General features: G+C 48.8%; 1 protein-coding gene across 2 annotated transcripts; it reads right to left on the bottom strand.

The window, feature by feature from the left end:
* Positions 1-3625: 3625 nt before the first annotated feature.
* On the bottom strand, positions 3626-15880 carry CLEC4F (C-type lectin domain family 4 member F). 2 transcript variants are annotated; one of them, XM_036908312.2, is made up of 7 exons: positions 15733-15880; positions 14724-14840; positions 14304-14411; positions 10779-11897; positions 6202-6353; positions 5200-5318; positions 3627-4553 (listed from the first exon to the last, which is right to left on the bottom strand). In XM_036908312.2, the coding sequence occupies exons 1-7, from the start codon at positions 15791-15793 to the stop codon at positions 4403-4405; spliced, it is 1827 nt and encodes a 608-aa protein (XP_036764207.2). In that variant the 5' UTR covers positions 15794-15880; the 3' UTR covers positions 3627-4402. The 2 variants fall into 2 exon arrangements, with proteins under 2 accessions (XP_036764208.2, XP_036764207.2); XM_036908313.2 differs by lacking the exon at positions 14304-14411 and having other exon boundaries at positions 3626-4553.
* Positions 15881-17304: the final 1424 nt, after the last annotated feature.

The raw sequence follows: 17304 nt of genomic DNA, 5'->3' as shown, positions 1-17304 counted from the left end.
AAGTGGAGTCATGCTGCTGGTCAGTGGCCAAGCTGAGCCTAGAACTCAGGTTTCCAGCCCCACTGATCTGATGGCCTCTATCCCGAGGTCATAGGGCCCAGACTGACCTGGCCCACCAGCACACAGACCCTGCTCCTCTCTCGAGGCCCTACTTGCCATGCCCCACACTTCACATACCTGGAAGCCCCTCCTCCTCTACCCCCAGTAGAATGACCTGGGGTTAATATCTTTGCCACATCACAAGCAGGGTTAATGTGGGTTAGAAGTGCTTCTCCACCAAGAATGGAGAAGAGGAACAGACTCACAGGCTTTGTCCCCAGGAAGCTAACAAAAGGTCATTTCCTCACAAGGACCTTCAGCTAGAGGGCCTGTCATTTCTGCTGCTGTGCTTCAGCAGCAGCCAGTAGCTTCAAGCTCCAGCAAGATACAGAAAGATGCCTGTCAGCCTCTCGGAGGGGGAGGTGCAAGCCTGGACCTGGAGGCTGGGGTGGCCTCACAGAAGAGCTAAGACTTGAGCAGGGCTGGAGGGTTAGTCACGGGTGAGAGGGGAAGAGCTTCTGCAGCGCAGGGGTCATAGGATGGCTGTGCAAGTCATTCAAACTCTGTAGGCATCATCTTGCTGTCTGTGAAGCAGAGGTTATAATAGAACATTCCTCATACTGGGGAGTCAGGCCTTTGGCGTGACACAAACAGCCAATGCTGTGCAGTGGGGGGTCCACAGCTGTGCACTGTCACAAGCTCATCCTAGGCATTAATCTCCTAATTCACACAATAGGCTCATGTACTCCAATTTTTTCATACAAAGGGAAATTGAGACACAAAAGTCAAAGAGTTGACCTTCCCAGCTAGAAAAGGGCAAAGCTATGATTGGACCAGTCTGGTCCCAGAGCCCGGGTCTATAACCACCAATATCTCCTACCTCACATAATTCCCATTACATTGTGAATGATGGTTGCAATAACAATGATGATTTATGAACAGATAGAATGTCCAGAAACTCAGCTGTTGTACAGAAAAATGCCTGAGTGACCCAGGCAGAGGGTGTTGTGAGCAACAGTGCAGAAGCTGTAATCAGAGCTAGTTAAGGGGACACTCAGCCAGCGGGCTCGGTTCCAGTGACCCAGCAGCAGAGATGTCAGGAAAGACTCGTCAGAGCCACCTTGAAGAGGGCCTGGCATCCCGGTCCTGGGACAGACACAGCTGGGAGTGGGAAGTGCTGTGAGATCCAAGGAGGGTAAGGTAGCCACAAAAGCATGGCTCTGAGGGGAAAGAGGAAGCAGGGTGCAGGCTGCAGGAGTGGGCAGGATGGAGGGAGCTCAGTGGCAGAGCTATGCCATGGATACTGTGCTCTGTGGGGCCTTGTCCTGTGGACAGAAGCCTTCTTGATGCTCAGCTGGCCAACCCCACTTCTATCCTAAATCTCTCCTCCCAAAACCAGGGCAGATCTCCTCACTTTTCCATGACCCTCACTGGAGTCTGGGACTTTCATTGGTGGAGGGGGGCCCTGAGGTTGGTAGGCTTTGAGCCACAGGACTTGCTAGCAGCAGATAGAGGTAGGGGTACTTACAGGTGGCCTTTGTAAAAGCAATACAAAGGGAGAGGGTCTTTCCCCTAGGCCTGGTGTAGACATACAGGGGGGCATTGGGTCAAGGCCCTGACCCAGTTCTGGATGTGTGGGAGCAAGTGTTACAAGAATTCTGGAGCATAGAGGGCTAGGGCATTAGCTGGCAGAAGATACTCAGAGTTGCTGCCTAGACACACAGATACATTTTCCTCTAAACTAGTGACTTCTGTCATCCTCAAAATGCTGTGACATCTTCCAGAATGTGTTCACTGTCCTGACTAAGAAATGGTTCCTGCCCCTAGAAAACCAGGTCTGGGAGCTCATTTAATTAACCAAAAAGTCTATGCCACCTTCTTCCTATGCTAGAGTCAGGCTTTCCCCTAAATCATAATGTCTAGACCCCAGCCTCTATCAGGTTGGGTCGTTATACCCAGAAAGACTGGAAACAGCGGCTCTGGGAGAAAAGGCTGTGGGCACCAGGCTGCCAACGGCACCCCCATGTGGTGGCGATTGTCTCTCACAGCCTGTTGTTGCCACCCACGCAAGCCAGGGTCACCGAAAGTGGCAGTTTGCAGGGTGGGGCAGGCACTCCAGGATGACAAGCTGACCACTTCCTCCCAGGACAGCTGGGACTTCACTCTCTCTCCCCAGATGGCTCCGCTCAGTCTGTGGAGAACTTGATTCCTCTGCCTTTCTGACTCTGTCTGGGGGAAATTGCAGCTTTCAGAACCTCCTCTGGAGGAGAGGGGGTGCCAGCACAGGCATAGGAATTGACCCCGGAGTGTGAACAGGAGAGGGTCCTGCATGCTCACCTGTTGCTGTTCTGCTAGCTCTAGACCACAAGCCCTAGTGGGCTGGTGAGGATGAAAAGCCTGCTGCCCCAGGATGTCACCACCCCATCTTTCAAGCTCCACAGGCCTCCTTCCTGTGGCTGTGAGAAGGGGCTGGATGTCCTAACTACCTCACCTCCCTACTAGATAGAGCATGGGCTTCATGAGGGCTGGGATTTTTTATCTGTTTGGTTCACTGTTGAATCCAGAAAACCTAGAAGAGTGTTTGGTACATAGTAGAGGTACAATAAATATTCTTTGAATGAATATTGATAAAAAGTATAATTCTTTAATTATATTTAATGGTGATGAATCTTTAGACATTAAACAAAGTACCATTGACATAAATAAATCAAAAGCTATTAGAAAAAGTGTGGCAAAGTGATAACATAGAGAAATATTAAATAGGAGAGAATTTTTTAAATCCTCTTAGAGAAATTGATAGGTTGAGTAGATAAAACTTAAATGATGATATGAAATATCTGAATAATGAAAATTACAGGCTTAATCTAATAGATAAGCCTATGAAACAGCTATAAAAAGTGAGCATATGCTAGGCCACAAAGAATATCTTAGAAAATTCCAAAAAAGTAGAACATCTAAACACTGGCTCCTACTTCTTTTTAGTATAAGCTAGGAAAATCCTAAAACAAAGAATAGAAACACATACAAAGAAAACAATAAACCCTTCTCTATATATCTATATTGCCATGGATACAAGGAATATCAAGGAATAAACTAACAGGAAATCAAACCCAGCAACAAAAATAAATCTAAAAAATAAAACTATAGAGGTACCACAAGAAATGTAGCAAAATGGTATTTCAATTCCGGGAGAATGAATGTCTAATACTGATAAAAAGCTAAGAAACCATAAAAGAAACAGCCAAAAGGAAAATATGAACACAAACAGATTAAAGTTCTGGTCAACCAAAGATAACAGAAAAGATTATTTCTGGTTATAATGGAGTAACTGGACCAGCCCTTTCACTGTAAGCAACTAGGAAACTGGGCAAAATACATGAAATATTTGTTTTCAGTCATTGGACAACAGGCAGAGCAAAACTGTGATCAGAGTTCCTGGGTAGGGAAGCCGACTGGTAGAGCCCAGTAGCCCCATGGGTCTCTTGCAGACCACAGTGCAGGGAGGAGAGTCCCACACAGGGCATGACCTTCACACTAAGCTGGAGAGAGAAAGATGGGAGTTTGGGGAGACTTGTGCATGCTGGAGTTTGTGGAGGATATGAAGGGCGAAGAAAGAGTTCAGAAATCTGCACAGGATTCCCTGTGCGTGCATAGGATGGGACTCTGCAAGGCAAAGCAAACAACTGCTCTAGAATTCTCATTCTAAATTGAGCTGGCAGAAAGCTGAGTCCCTGGAAGGGTGAACGGGGCCACAAGAAGAGGCTGAAACCAGAGGTAAGGTTCTGAGAGTTAACACTCTAAAGATGAGATGGTGCCAGCCACAGGAGAACATAAGTTTTTGGAGTAGTTCAAAGGCCTGGAAAAATCCAGCTCCAGCCCCATCTGTAACAGAGGAACAGCTGGGATGGGTTCTAAATTCCTGGGAATTGCACCCCCTGCCATGTCCCTGTAGTTTGTGTTAAACCTCTGCTGTTTTGTGAATGAACTAACTAAATGTTCCTAGATGTAAAACCCTTAAAGAAAGATGTGCTTGTTGCAGGGCAGAAGGAGCAATAAAGAAGGAGAACCAATCCAGGAAGAAGAGTACATGGCTGTCAAAGAGATAAGCACAAAGCTTCCGTTCATCCAACTAAGTATTTATTTATTTGCTGAGAGGCATGGGAATACTCTTGCACTGAGGAGTCCTCGATCCTACTGGGTCATATAAGGTACACGTGTTCAAAGAGTTAAATGAAAGGACAGAGCAGACAAGAAAGGCCAAATGGAAGGCCCAGAGAATGAGTTGGGCTCAGAGGCTCACATGGCGTCCTGAAGGAGAGGGCCCACTGCTGGCAGCAGCACAGGCCCCTCACCCCGGCCCACCTCAGGCCACCCCCTGGTCAATGGGCTTCTTGCAGACCCAATGATATGGGGTGTCACAGGCCATGTCATTCCACTTCTGCTGAACATGGACACAGTCTTCAGTCTGCCCGTTCTTGTGCTGCCAGTTATCTGGCTGATTCCTGTCCCAAAACCTGGAAACAAGAGGGCTTTATTCTGCTGCAGGAAGGTGCTGTCCCTTTCCCCCACTGGAGCATAGGGAGCTGAAGTGACATGGGTCCCTAATCCCCTGGTGGCCTCAGGATAGGGACAGAGCTGGGGCCAGGGGAGCCCTTGAGGGAAGCTTTGCTGAGGTTGTCCTTAGTTACTGAGAATCAAGGGAGAGTAAGAGTATCTGAAGCTTCAAACCCCCACCCCAGAATTCACATTCAGATACCTTCTGATGAGGCAGGTATCTCCCATTCCTTTGCACTGGCCATACCAAGTGCCTATGGAAGGGATACGATACACAAAACAAAACAAAAATAGGAAGACCTACTTACTGAGACTCACTCATGCCAGCCCCAGGACCTGTCCTGCTCAATGCCCCTCTGTGGAGAGGTCCAGGTGAGGATCACAACTATGCCTGGGTGTACGCACACAGACCACACACATCATACACATCACATACACAACCCATACACACATCACACACAACCATCATACACAATTATAGCACACATGCAAATGCACACAACACTAACACTGGCTGGGCAAGGATACACACAAGACAGGGACACACAGGAGCCAGGCCTGCCCAAGACAGTGCCCAGGACAGCACCAGACGGTGGCTGGACTCACGCTCTGATCTGGGCATTACTGAATGGTGTCCCATCCACCCAGCGCCAGGAGCCCTCTGTGCCCCTGTCGGTGAGGCCAATCCAGTGGTAAGAGGTGCCTGTGGTCTCTGTCAGAAATGCCTGTAGAGAAAAGGTGGTGTTATTTGACCCTGCGTGAGGAGCTCTTCTCCTGGCCACATGGAGGAAGAGTCTAGCTCATCCCCTCCCTGGGCCTGGGGGCACGAAGCCCACTCTGTAGGAGCCGTTCCCTCCCTGTTTGTCCATGGTTTATTCAAGACCGAGGGCAACAGCCATGTCTCCACAGAGGAAGTCCAGGTCTTCCCATGTTGACTTGATGAGAAGTGTGGCTTTACTGGGACAGAGCTAGACCTGGCCACAGTTTACTAAGATGTGTTTTACAAAATAGCATGTCCTTTGACAGACACACAAGAACAGTCTCAGGAGAACCACAAGAGATGGGCAGTTCTATGAACTGGACTGGACCAAACCTATTGTGGCCCTCTATAATAACCCTAATAAATTCTAATAATGACCTTCTGCAATGGGCCGCCCAGGGACTATTATTTTGCCTTTGGTGGAACTCAAACTCATAGTATGTGTCTGGCCTTCCCAAGAAGTCTGGGTCCCCTGCTCATGGGCCTTCCACCGCCACTGGATTAGTTACTTTAAAAGCAAGTCTTTCAACTAGAAAGGAGGAGGTACAAATGAGGGGATGGAGAGGGAAGTATGACCGCCCCCATTACTCTGAGGGCAGCCACCTGGTTCTACCTTCCTCCCTGCTGACATCCATGGGCCTCTAGATGTCTCCCTCATTCATTCAGGACACTGGGGTTTGCTGTCAGTGCTTTTGCCCCTGGTATAAGATGCTCATAGGAACTCATTAAATATTTGCTCCCTGGCCAGCAGAGGAGACATAAAGATCTCTGCCCCACCCTCTCCAAGAGGAAGCAAGCTAAACTCTGAAGTCCCTTCCCCACACCCACCCCAGGCCCACAGCTTTCACCTGCTCCTCCTCAGAGGTCACCGAAGCCAGGTGAGCTCCCTGGGACACGCAGAACTGCTCAGCATCGTGCCAAGACTTCTTGAAACGAGAAAAGTAATACAAGCTCTTGCTGTAGACCTTCCAGCCTTGCAGGATCAGCTGGAGAAGTTGATCTGGAGCAAAGGTTGGGGAGGAGAGAGAACCAGGGGCTGGCTATGGATGTCCGGGAGCTGGCCTTCCTAACCTCTCCAGAAACCGGACACTGAGGGTCTCAGGCCAATGTAATGCCTGATCCCAGTGCTCTGGGGACAAGGCCTGGGAAGTGCACCCCCAGCCCACTACCTAATGTGTCAGGAAGCAGAAGCTCAGGACACCTGGCTCCATCACCCCAGGGATCCTCACATAGCTTTGCTACCCAGACAATACTGTCTGTCCAGATCTCTGCTTTCTGGCACTGTCTTCTTTCCCGACTCATTGCTGTGCCCTGACAGTGTCCTGACCCTCAATTCCTGTCATCTCTCTGGGAGATTATACAGCCATCCCACAGTGTCACTCATTTCCTTGAATTCATCTCCGTCCACTTCAGCTGTCACACCCAGAACCATCCTTTGGACTTGGTCTACCCAACCTCACAACTTCAAAGTCTAATAGCTCCTACCATTAGCACAAGGCCCGAGTCTAGTCTCAGCAATGTCATCCCTCCCTGCCATGACACTCTGCTCTTTCATACCATCTATACCACAGCTGTCTGAAATGATACCACAGCAGACTCACTTATTCATCCACTTATTCTTTTGCTCAGCACTCCTGGTTCAACATTCCTTAAATTCTACAAATCAGGGTCTGTTACACAAAGATCAATAGACTATGAGTTATGCCTCCAGGTAGCTTACTATAGTAAATAAGACAGATATAAAACAGATGTCGAAGTTGGATTGATTTGAAAACCACATGCATGGTAGAACAGGGGTATGAAAGGAGGTGTGGTTTTAACCTGGGCTGGAAATGGGGCTCGGGAAGGACACCCTAGGTGAGAAGTCGTCTGAGCTGAATCTTGAAAGAATGAGGAAGACTTTGCCAGACAGTCGTGCCAAGAAGAGCATTCTAGGCAGGGGAAGGAATGGACACAGAAGCACGAAGACGTGAAACAGAGTGGCACAGCCTGATTTGTTCAAGCACTTGATATAGCCAGTGCAAAGGGATGGGAGATAAACCTGGGCAAGTTCACCAGCACTAAATCATACATCCCATGTGAGGGAGTTTGAGTTTTCTACCCTGTGAGCAATGGGAAGCCCTGGAAAGTTTTAGGAAGCATGGTAATATGCTCAGATTTGCACTGTAAAAATGTCCACTAGTGACAGTATGGAGACTGCACTGGAAAAAGGCAGTCCTAATTGGGCCAGAGACACCAAATAGGGCACAACTGCAAATGTCCCAGCAATGGATGGGGAGTGTGCAAACCAGGAGTTTTCAAAGGACGGTCCCAAATAGGCAGCATCAGCATTGATGTCACGTGGGAACTTGGTGGAAATGCAAATCCTCAGACCCGCCCTGGACCAGATGAATCCAAAATGGTTTTCAACAGTCTATATTTTAACAAACCAGATCATCCTGATGCACTCCCAAGTCTGAAAACCAGTCTAGGCCAAAGACTGGCAAACTACAGTCTGTTGGCGGCCTCTTTCATAAAGTTTTATTGAATCACAACCACACCCTTTGGTTTACATGTTGTCTTTGGCTGCATTAGCACTACAGGAGCAGAGATGTTGCAACAGAGATGGTTCAGCCAGGAGCCCAAACTAACTAATATTTGGCCCTTCAAGAGAAAGTTAAACTAAGGTTCTCAGCCCTGACTGCCCATTAGAATCACCTAGGGAGCTTTTGAAAAAAATTCTATGCCCAGGATCCAGCCTAGATTTAAAAAAAAAAAAGAGTTCTAGAGGTGGGTCCCACATCAGTATTTGAAAGGTCCTTGTGTGATTCCAGTGCACCCCGAGGTGGAGAAAAACTGGCCCATGCTGAAGTAGTAACAAGACAGAGGAGGGAGTGAGGACAGCCAGGGACATGGGAGAGGCACTGAGAAGGGAAGGTTTCCAGCTCCTGACAGACAGGACAGAGCAAAGCAGCAGGGTGGGTCCTGGGTGCTGCCCCCCAAGTCCCTAGCTTGTGAGCTCCCTCTCTCCCCACTCCCTACTTTCTCTCTTATCCTTAACAAGTGACCTACTCTACCTAGAGAGAGACCCCACTTAGTACCGGTTTCCTCAGGACCGTGTTCCCACATCCACAACCTGGGTGAACTTCTATTTCCATACCTCCTGCGCTCCCAGCCTCAGAGGTTCACATACCATCCCACCCCTTCAGGGCCAATCACTCGGCTGTGCATTTCACGCTCTCCTCTCCTCTGTCTCCCGCGCCTTCTCTGTTGCCCCTGCCCCTCCCTGTCTCTCTCTGTCTCCCTCTTCTTCAACCTCAGCTCTCTTTGCTGATGCCTTTCTCTGAGCCTCAGCTGGAGCTTATCCTTATCCAGAAAAAAAACCTCTCAAGGAAGTTCACCGAAATATCACAATAGGTTTATATTTTAAAAATACAGAAAATTTCATAGAAATACAAGTGATTATTATCTCATTTTTCTCTTTTTCAATGTTTGCCACATTGTCTATAATTAATAGGTGGGCTTTATGATGTAAATATTGATGATACACGTTGTTTAGTAATCCCTCCCTCTCCCCTGCCATCCCCCACCTCAGCCTCATCTCTCTCCTTCCCTTCTCAGCTGGGGCCCTTGGGTAACTCCTGAACCTGCTCTCTCCTTCAGGCAGGGTGGTCTGACCTCCAGGCTACATAAAACTTTCCACTGAAACTTCATTCCAGAGACTAATTGCCCAGAGTCAGCGGATGCTTTATTGAGCATTTTACCTGGCCTCTTAGGCATTTGCCAGAATGAGCCACTCCCTTCCTAAACTCTCCCTTTCCCTGCCTTCCCCAGCTGCACATCTCCAGGGTCCCCTCCTGCCTCTAAGACAGCCTTCTCCAGTCCCCTTCAGAAACACCGCTTTCTCTTCTTGCCGCCTGAAGATGATTTCCTGTTTCCACCCTCAACCTCCTTCTCATGAAGGCTTTTATCTCAGGCAACCTCACCTCCCCACCCCCCCACAACCAGAACAACATGCCCAGGGGTCCCGCACCTCCGTCTGCAGCCAGGGCCTCTCTCATCCATCCCATACAGTTTACAGATGACATCCACATGAATATCCCCAAAGCATCTCAGCCTCAGCATGCACAAATCTCACTGCTCTTCTTCCCCTTCTATTCCCTATCAGGAGACCCACCTGCTCAGCCTCCTGGAAGCCCTCCAATAGATCCTCATTTCCTGAAGGATGAAGCCCAAGGTCACAGGCCTTCCACATATAGCCGGTATCTCTCCAGGTCTGCCTACCTTCCTAGCATAGTGTTGTTCAAAGTGTAATTAATCATCAACCCATTAGGTTGGGTGAGGGTTTTTTTTAAAGAATAGATTATAAAATACCAGAGTGCATTCATGGGGTAGACGTTTTGCTTTTTTAAATGCAATATGTGTATGTGACTGTAACACATGTAATCCTTCTGAATCACAATGTAAAATGAGTTTCAGGCTGTGGTCACATTCAAAACAGTTTGAAAGCCACACTCTGGCCCCGCCTGCTGTCCTTTCAGGCTGTACCTCAACTGGCCTCTTGGCCATGTTCAGTCAGACAGAAGTGCCTGAAGGTTCCTGAACCTCACGGCTTCACATCTCCATGCCTGCAAACTGGCTGCTCTCTTACCCCAGTTGTTTGGTAAGCACCTACTAATCCTTTAGGACCCAGTTCAAGGGCCATCTTCTCACCAAAGCATCTTTTGATTCTTTCCCCCCAAAAGATTTCTTCCCTGCCCCCTCTGAAGATCCCTTCTTTCCCTTCTTTTTGCTCCCCCTCATCCCCAGTTCCTAGACCTGCTGCGAATGTGACACCCCTTATGCCTCCCCACATGTCTTTCATGTGAGGCTGTTCCACCAGCCTATATGCTTCCAGGGCGGGCATCCCATCTGAGGCAGCTTTATGGCCCTAACACATAATAGGAGCTCAAAAAATTCTGTCAGATGAATCCATGAATGCTGGGTCCATTGTTGAATGCTTCACATGTGTGAATTCATTGCATCCTCACTGTGAAGCAAATATATTATTGTCCCCACTTTGCAGATGAGAACAGCAAGCTCAGAGAAGGTGAGCAACTTGACTAAAATCACCCATTTGTGACAGCAGGAAGTCAGAAATAAGGCTGTCTGGCTCTCCTAATACAATTGTCCTCATTACACACCCTTACCATACAGAGTTTGTTTCCCAGGGCTTCATTTTGACACTCTGGCCAGATGCTAAGCAACTTGAGAGCAGGGACTACTCTTACGCCACCTTCCCCACCGCCTGGGAACATGGAACCTATTTGGTTGAGCTCAACCCCTCTCCAGCACCCACACTCCTTCCCAGGGAGATGAATGCTGAAGTATGCACAAGGCTGAAAGGATAGGGGACTATCCTCCCAAGAGACTGTACCCTCTATACCCACGCCCTCCTCCCACTTACTCTGGGTCCTCTGCAGCTGCTCCTGGGAAGCAAAGGCCTCTCGTAGCGTCTGCAGGCTACTCTGCTGCTCTTGCATTTTTGTAGTTAGTGTTCTGGTGTTCTCCGATTCCCCCTTTAACCTCTGGATTTCAGCATTGGCCGTCTGCAGATTGCTCTCTAACATCTGGGTCTTGGAATTTAAGGCCGCAGCATCCTTCATTCCTTGTTTTAGGGTCTGGATCTCTTTGCTGGCATTTTTCAACTTGCCATTTAACACTTGCATCTTGGAATTTAAGGTACTGACAGATTCCAGCTCTGCTTTGAATGCTTGGATCCGAGCATCTGTCTGCTCCAAGCGGCCATTCGCTATTTGGGTCTGGGCAGTGAGTGTTTCCAAATTTCTTTCTAACAGATGAGTCTCATTGCTAGTCCTTTCCAGATGACCTCTCAATGACCGGATCTCAGCACTGGTGTTATCTAAACCACCTCTTATAAAGGTCTGAATATGGGAGTTAAAAGCATTTGCATTTTGTAGACTTCCCTTTAGCCTCTGGATCTCAGCATTGGCTCCCTCCACACTACTTCTTAAAATCTGATTTTGGGCTCTTAAATCATTGATGGTATCCAGATCTCCTCTCAAAGCATGGATCTGCACATGAGCATTCTTTAAACTATGGTTTGCCAACTGGGCCTGAGCGTTTGCCATGTCCAACCCTGCCTTCAACATCTGGATTTCAGCATTGGCATTTTCTAAGCCTGTGCTTACTATTAGGAGCTCACCACTGGTGTTCCCTAAACTGCTTTTGAAGAAAGTCTGGGCCTGGGAATTTAAGGAATTTGCCTTTTCCAGATCTCCCTTTAGCTTCTGGATCTCAGCACTGGGCCCCTCCAAGGAGCTCTTTAACATCTGGTTCTGGAAACCCAGGGTACTGGTGTCCTTCAGAATGCCTTTTACCATTTGGATGTCAGCACTGGTGTTTTCCAGATGAGCACCCAGCATCCGGATCTGAGAATTGACAGTGTCCACTCTGCCCATCAGCATCTGGATCTCCACACTCCAGGTGCTGGAATTCTTCACAAGGCCTTTAAACGTCTGGATTGCTTTTTGCAACTCTGCCACCCTGCAAAGGTGATAGGAATCTGGAGGGAAGAAATGGAAAAGGCAGCTAAAAAGGCCCATTTCATACAGAAGCATTAATTATATGAGCCAACCAAAGTGGACTTAAAATGTCCAAGGGAAATGTCTCAGGCACAGCCCTGAATGCTCCTCAAGCAGCCTCATGCTCACTGTGACCACCCAGTCAAGGCAGATGGACCACCTGAGAGTGTGGGCCACAAACTGACATAAAGGTCTACTTGGCTACCCCACATCAACAGAGAGGCAGAAGGATGAAAATACTTGCCTACTTACTGTAAGCTAGCTGCAACCAAGAATCATGGTAGCAAGGTTTGGTTATTTTGCCATTGTTACTGAACTTGAAAGTAACATATTATTTAGAGCTGTTGAGATTGAATTTCACTGAAATTATAATGTTGCAACATTAGATGGGTCATTATGAAAAAGAAGCTAGGTATGAATAAAGCTCATGTTTAGTCCTGCCTCTATTCGTACACCAAGCATGACACCTCTTGATTAATCTTTGTTACCTCCTGAGAACTATGTAGACCACAAACACAGAAATTTTCTAATCACGAATTCCCTGTGAAAAAAAAGAAACAAAACAAAATAGGTGGCGGAAGCACTCTGTAATCCTCAGGGCATCGGTGGCCTTCCAGTGACCCTGGCCCCTGGAGCTGAAATGGCCTTTTAAAGGTCTGGCACCCCCAATGTTACATAGAGCAAGGGTGCCTACAGAACAGTTTGAGGATATGCAAGACCTGAGTGAAGGAATTTGGCTGTTGGGATCATTCAAGGACACTGTTGCCCCTTCCGCCTGCATGGCCTCTCCCCACAAACCCACCTGAGCTGCCTCTTCCTACTAGCACCCTTTGCTCACCACAGAGCTAATCTCAGACACTTATGGCCTAAGGCTCCTGATGCCAGCCTCCCCTCAGGAATAGCGAGAAGGACCCAAGTAGGAAGGGGCCCTTTCTGGAGGAGCCTACCCACCCTTTTCCTCGAGTCCTGCCTAGGTAGGTTTATGAGGCCTCAGCCACTATGCTGGGTCAGATGGCCTTGAACTGTGTGGGAAATCCAGTCAAATATTCTGCCTTGTAAAGATAGACAAATAGATCAATGGAACAAAACTCCAGAAATAGAACAGAAATCCAGAAATAGGGACAATTGATTTGCAAAAAAAATACAAAGGCATGGAGCTCGAGGGTATTATGCTCAGTGAAATAAGCCAGGGGGAGAAAGACAAGTGCCAAATGATTTCACTCATCTGTGGAGTGTAACAATGAAGCAAAACTGAAGGAACAAAACAGCAGCAGACTCACAGAACCCAAGAAGAGACTAGCGGTAGCCAAAGGGGAGGGTGGGTGGGGAGGGAAGGAGAAGGGGATTGAGAAGTATTATGATTAGTACACATGGGGGGGCACAGGGAAGACAGTGTAGCACAGAGGAGACAAGTAGTGACTCTGTGACATCTTACTACACTGATGGACAGTGACGTCAATGAGATATTGATAATAGGGATGAATGGGATTTGATAATAGGGATGAATGTAGTAACCACAATGTTTTTGATGTGAAACCTTCATAAGAGTGTATATCAATGATACCTTAATAAAAAAAAAGTTTTAAAATACAAAGGCAATTCATGGAGAAAGGATAACCCTTTAACTAGTGGTGCTGGAACAATTTGTATATCCATATGCAAAAAATATTTTTTAAAAAAGAACCTCAGTCCATACCTCACACAATTATACAAAAAATTAACTCAAAATCAATCACAGACATAAATATAAAAACCATTAAAAACTATAAGATTTCTAGAAGAAAACATAGGAAAATGTCTTGATAACCCTGGGATAAACAAACATATTTCAGATCTAAGGCCAAAAGCACAATTCATAAAAGAAAAAAGATTGATGAATTAGACTTTACCAAAATTTAAATCTTGTTAAAAAAATGAAAAGCTACAGACTTACAGAAAATATTTGCAAATCATGTGACTGATAAAGGACTAAAAAAAGAATACATATTTTTACATAAAACTCTAAAAAATGCCAAATAACCTATATTATAGTGGGTAAACCAGTGGTTGACTGGGGGTGATGAGAAAAGTGAGGAGGGAGAGATGACAAAGGGTACAAGTAAAATTTGGGGGGAGGATGATGAATATGTTCATTATCTTAATTGTGGTGATAGTTTCACAGATATATACATATGTCAAGACTCACTAGATATATACTTTAAGTGTGTACTTCATATGTCAACTGTACCTCAATAAAGCAATTTTGTAAAAAAAATCATGCCTGTCTATGAGGAGAGCAGAATCCATTCAGGGGCCTGGAGTGTCGGGGGAGAGGCTCATCCTAGGGTCTGGGTACCTGAAAGCCCAGCTCTCTGCTACCCAGCCCCCCTCCTCTACTGGCTACTCACTGTTGGGGTCCACAGGTAACTGCTCGGTAGTGTTGTCTCCCAGAACCATGCCTTGAAACTCTTGGAAGGAGGAATATGCTTCCAGGGCAGGTCTTGAGTTCTGTAGAACTGAGACACCCCATTCCAGGGTCAGCACAGTCCCTCAGCACTGAGCCTCAGGGAACAGAGAGGCCCACCCCCAGTTAGGGTGCCACAAGGAGGGAGAGGGTACCAGGGACCCTTCAGAGTTTCCCTCATGGGCCTCAGCCCTTAGAGGCTCTCCTTGGACAGTGGCCTTGCTTGGATTCCAGAAAAGTTCTGGTTTAGGGGCTGGAGGTGGACTCACCTCCTGGGAGCAAAAGGTATGTGTCTGGTTCCCTTTGGGGCCTTTATGCAGGAAGGAGAGCAAGTCAGTGGGGTTTGGGTCACCTAGGAGCTTACCCACAACACAGAGAGCCACAAGAGAGGAGACCAGGGTTACGGCCATAAGAGCCACTGTGGCCCGAACAAGCCTTGGCATCTTGAGGATTGTGGGAGCCACTGCCTCGGAGTCCAGCCCTGCAGAGGAAAAGCAAGAGTCCAGGAGTGTGGTGTGGGCTGGACACAGTCGGCCTCTTGGGTCCAGTTGGTTGGGTGACTGGACTGACTGAGGGTGAGTACACCTGCCACCTTACCATAGAGAACAAAATGCTCCTGGAACTAACTGGGGTGTGGTAGCCACACAAAGGCTCGGAGAAGACCACAGTCCAGAACCCAGAGGAAGGGCACTGGGCCCAGAACCTGGCGCCGCGGACAAGTATGATAGAAGTGTGGTTTGAATGAAAGGTGGGGGAGAAGGAGGGACAGAGGAGCAGCCCTGACCTTGCAGCCCCAGAGCCAGTCTTTGCTCAGGACTCCTGACTGACCAGAGTGTGGTTCACTACCCTTTGGGGCTGCTGCCTCCCCCCAAAACTGACATGGGCCAGTCCTGGAGTTCCCTCTGCTGGGGACAGAGAGTCCTCTCCCCACTCCCGTGGGTGTCCTAGAAAGGGCTGTGCCTGGTTGTCTGGAGGCGGTTTAGGGATAGAATGAGCAGAGAAATCCACTCAGAGGTGGAGAAACACTGTTCTGGAGTCCCTGAGGCCTCATGGGGCCAGCCCACTGTGCAGAGATAGGCTTCAAAACCAGGTCCCTTGGAATTCAAAGTTAATTCTCTTCCTCTTGCCAGGTTGCCGTCCCCAAGGAAAAGAGTCTGGGGAGATCTCCTGCAGAGATGGGGTGTACCCCAGGCTCTTTGTCCTCACCTCTCTGACCCTCACCCCTTCAGTCATTGCATTTTTATTCCAGAAGCTGAGACAGCAATGAGCTGAGTTCTGGCCTGTCAAGGAAAGGCTGAGAAAAACGGCCGAGAGCTGGGGGCCAAGCAGGCCAGTTCCTGATGGAGGGTGAGCTGCTACCCCTATTTCCTCACCTGGAGGGTGCAGGGAGACGCTCTGGCTGTTTGTGCGGAAGTGGACCATCTCACGGTTCATCTCTGCTTCCTTCTGCTCCCTGCCAGGGCCCCCTAAGGTACTGTCCTAGAGCGTCAGGGATGGGAAGTGAAGTTGACATATCGGGACTTATATGCTCCCCCAGGTCCTGAGCACTGCGAGGCTCCGCCTCCCTCCCCTCCTGACTCTGAGGAAGTACCCCTGGGGCCCTACCCTGGGGCTCTCAGGCGCCACTTGGGGCCTAGCCCCTTCCACTCCCCATCGGCTCCAGCCCTTGCTCCCAACCCCCGCTCTCCAGCATAGCCCTCAAACGCCTGCCTCTGTCCCAAAGTCACAAACACCTTCTCACTGGGCCACTTAGGAAGGGTTTGGAGTTCCTTCTCAGCTTTGCAGAAAAACATCCTTGCGATGCATGGCTGACTCTTAATCCTAGCTCCAGACCCTCTAAGTAACAGGAAATCAGGTAGGAAGGGCTGGGGTGACTTGCTGCCCATTCAGGATCTCACAACTGGCACAACAGGAGTCTGTGGTAGAATAAAAATATATGTTTGGTCCTGGTTCTTGACACAGGGCTCCTAAAACCTTTGGAATTTCCTGAGTAATAGAACTGTCTTTTGTTACTTATAACAAGCCCCTATTGAGCATGCCTGAGTTTATAGTTTTGGGAATAGGAGCTGGTCCCAATTCCCACTTTTCAAACCCCACCCTTGAAAGGGTATCTTGCCGCGACCCTCCCTACCCTTCAGAGAGGCAAGGACCCACCCAAGAGATTTTAATGGCTGAAAGAGGTAGGTAGAGGTAGAGGTAGAGGTAGGGGTAGGGGTAGGGGTAGGGGTAGAGGTAGAAGTAGAGGTAGGGGTAGGGGTAGGGGTAGGGGTAGGGGTAGGGGTAGGGGTAGAGGTAGAGGTAGGGGTAGGGGTAGAGGTAGGGGTAGGGGTAGGGGTAGGGGGTAGGGGTAGGGTAGGGGTAGAGGTTAGAGGTAGAGGTAGGGGTAGGGGGTAGGGGGTAGGGGTAGGGGTAGGGGTAGGAGGTAGAGGTAGAGGTAGAGGTAGGTGTAGGGGTAGGTAGGGGTAGGGATAGAGGTAGAGGTAGAGGTAGGGGGTAGGGGGTAGGGGTAGGGGGTAGGGGGTAGGGGGTAGGGTAGGGGGTAGGGGGTAGGGGTAGGGGGGTAGGGGTAGGGGTAGGGGTAGGGGGGTAGGGGGTAGGGGTAGGGGTAGGGGTAGAGGTAGAGGTAGAGGTAGGGGGTAGGGGTAGGGGTAGGGGTAGGGGTAGGGGTAGAGGTAGGGGTAGGGGGTAGGGGTAGGGGTAGGGGTAGGGGTAGGGGTAGGAGGTAGAGGTAGGGGTAGGGGTAGGGGTAGGGATAGAGGTAGAGGTAGAGGTAGGGGTAGGGGTAGGGGTAGGGGTAGAGGTAGAGGTAGGGGTAGGGGTAGGGGTAGGGGGTAGGGGTAGGGGTAGAGGTAGGGGGTAGGGGGGTAGGGGTAGGGTAGGGGTAGGGGTAGAGGGTAGAGGTAGGGGTAGGGGTAGGGGTAGGGAGTAGAGGTAGGGTAGGGGTA

The sequence above is a fragment of the Manis pentadactyla genome, chromosome 2 (genome assembly GCF_030020395.1).
Source record: "Manis pentadactyla isolate mManPen7 chromosome 2, mManPen7.hap1, whole genome shotgun sequence".
NCBI classification, from domain to species: domain Eukaryota; kingdom Metazoa; phylum Chordata; class Mammalia; order Pholidota; family Manidae; genus Manis; species Manis pentadactyla.
This window is presented reverse-complemented; position numbering and strand designations above follow the sequence as displayed.

What these genes read in the sequence shown, in the direction of transcription:
- CLEC4F (XM_036908312.2), bottom strand. Translation starts at nt 15,793, where the DNA reads ATGAACCGTGAGATGGTCCACTTCCGCACAAACAGCCAGAGCGTCTCC. An exon ending in TGACCTCTGAGGAGGAGCAG is followed by an intron (nt 5,319 to 6,201) that starts GTGAAAGCTGTG and finishes TTTTCTCTACAG; the next exon opens with GCATTTCTGACAGAGACCAC. An exon ending in AGTAATGCCCAGATCAGAGC is followed by an intron (nt 4,554 to 5,199) that starts GTGAGTCCAGCC and finishes TCTTGTTTCCAG; the next exon opens with GTTTTGGGACAGGAATCAGC.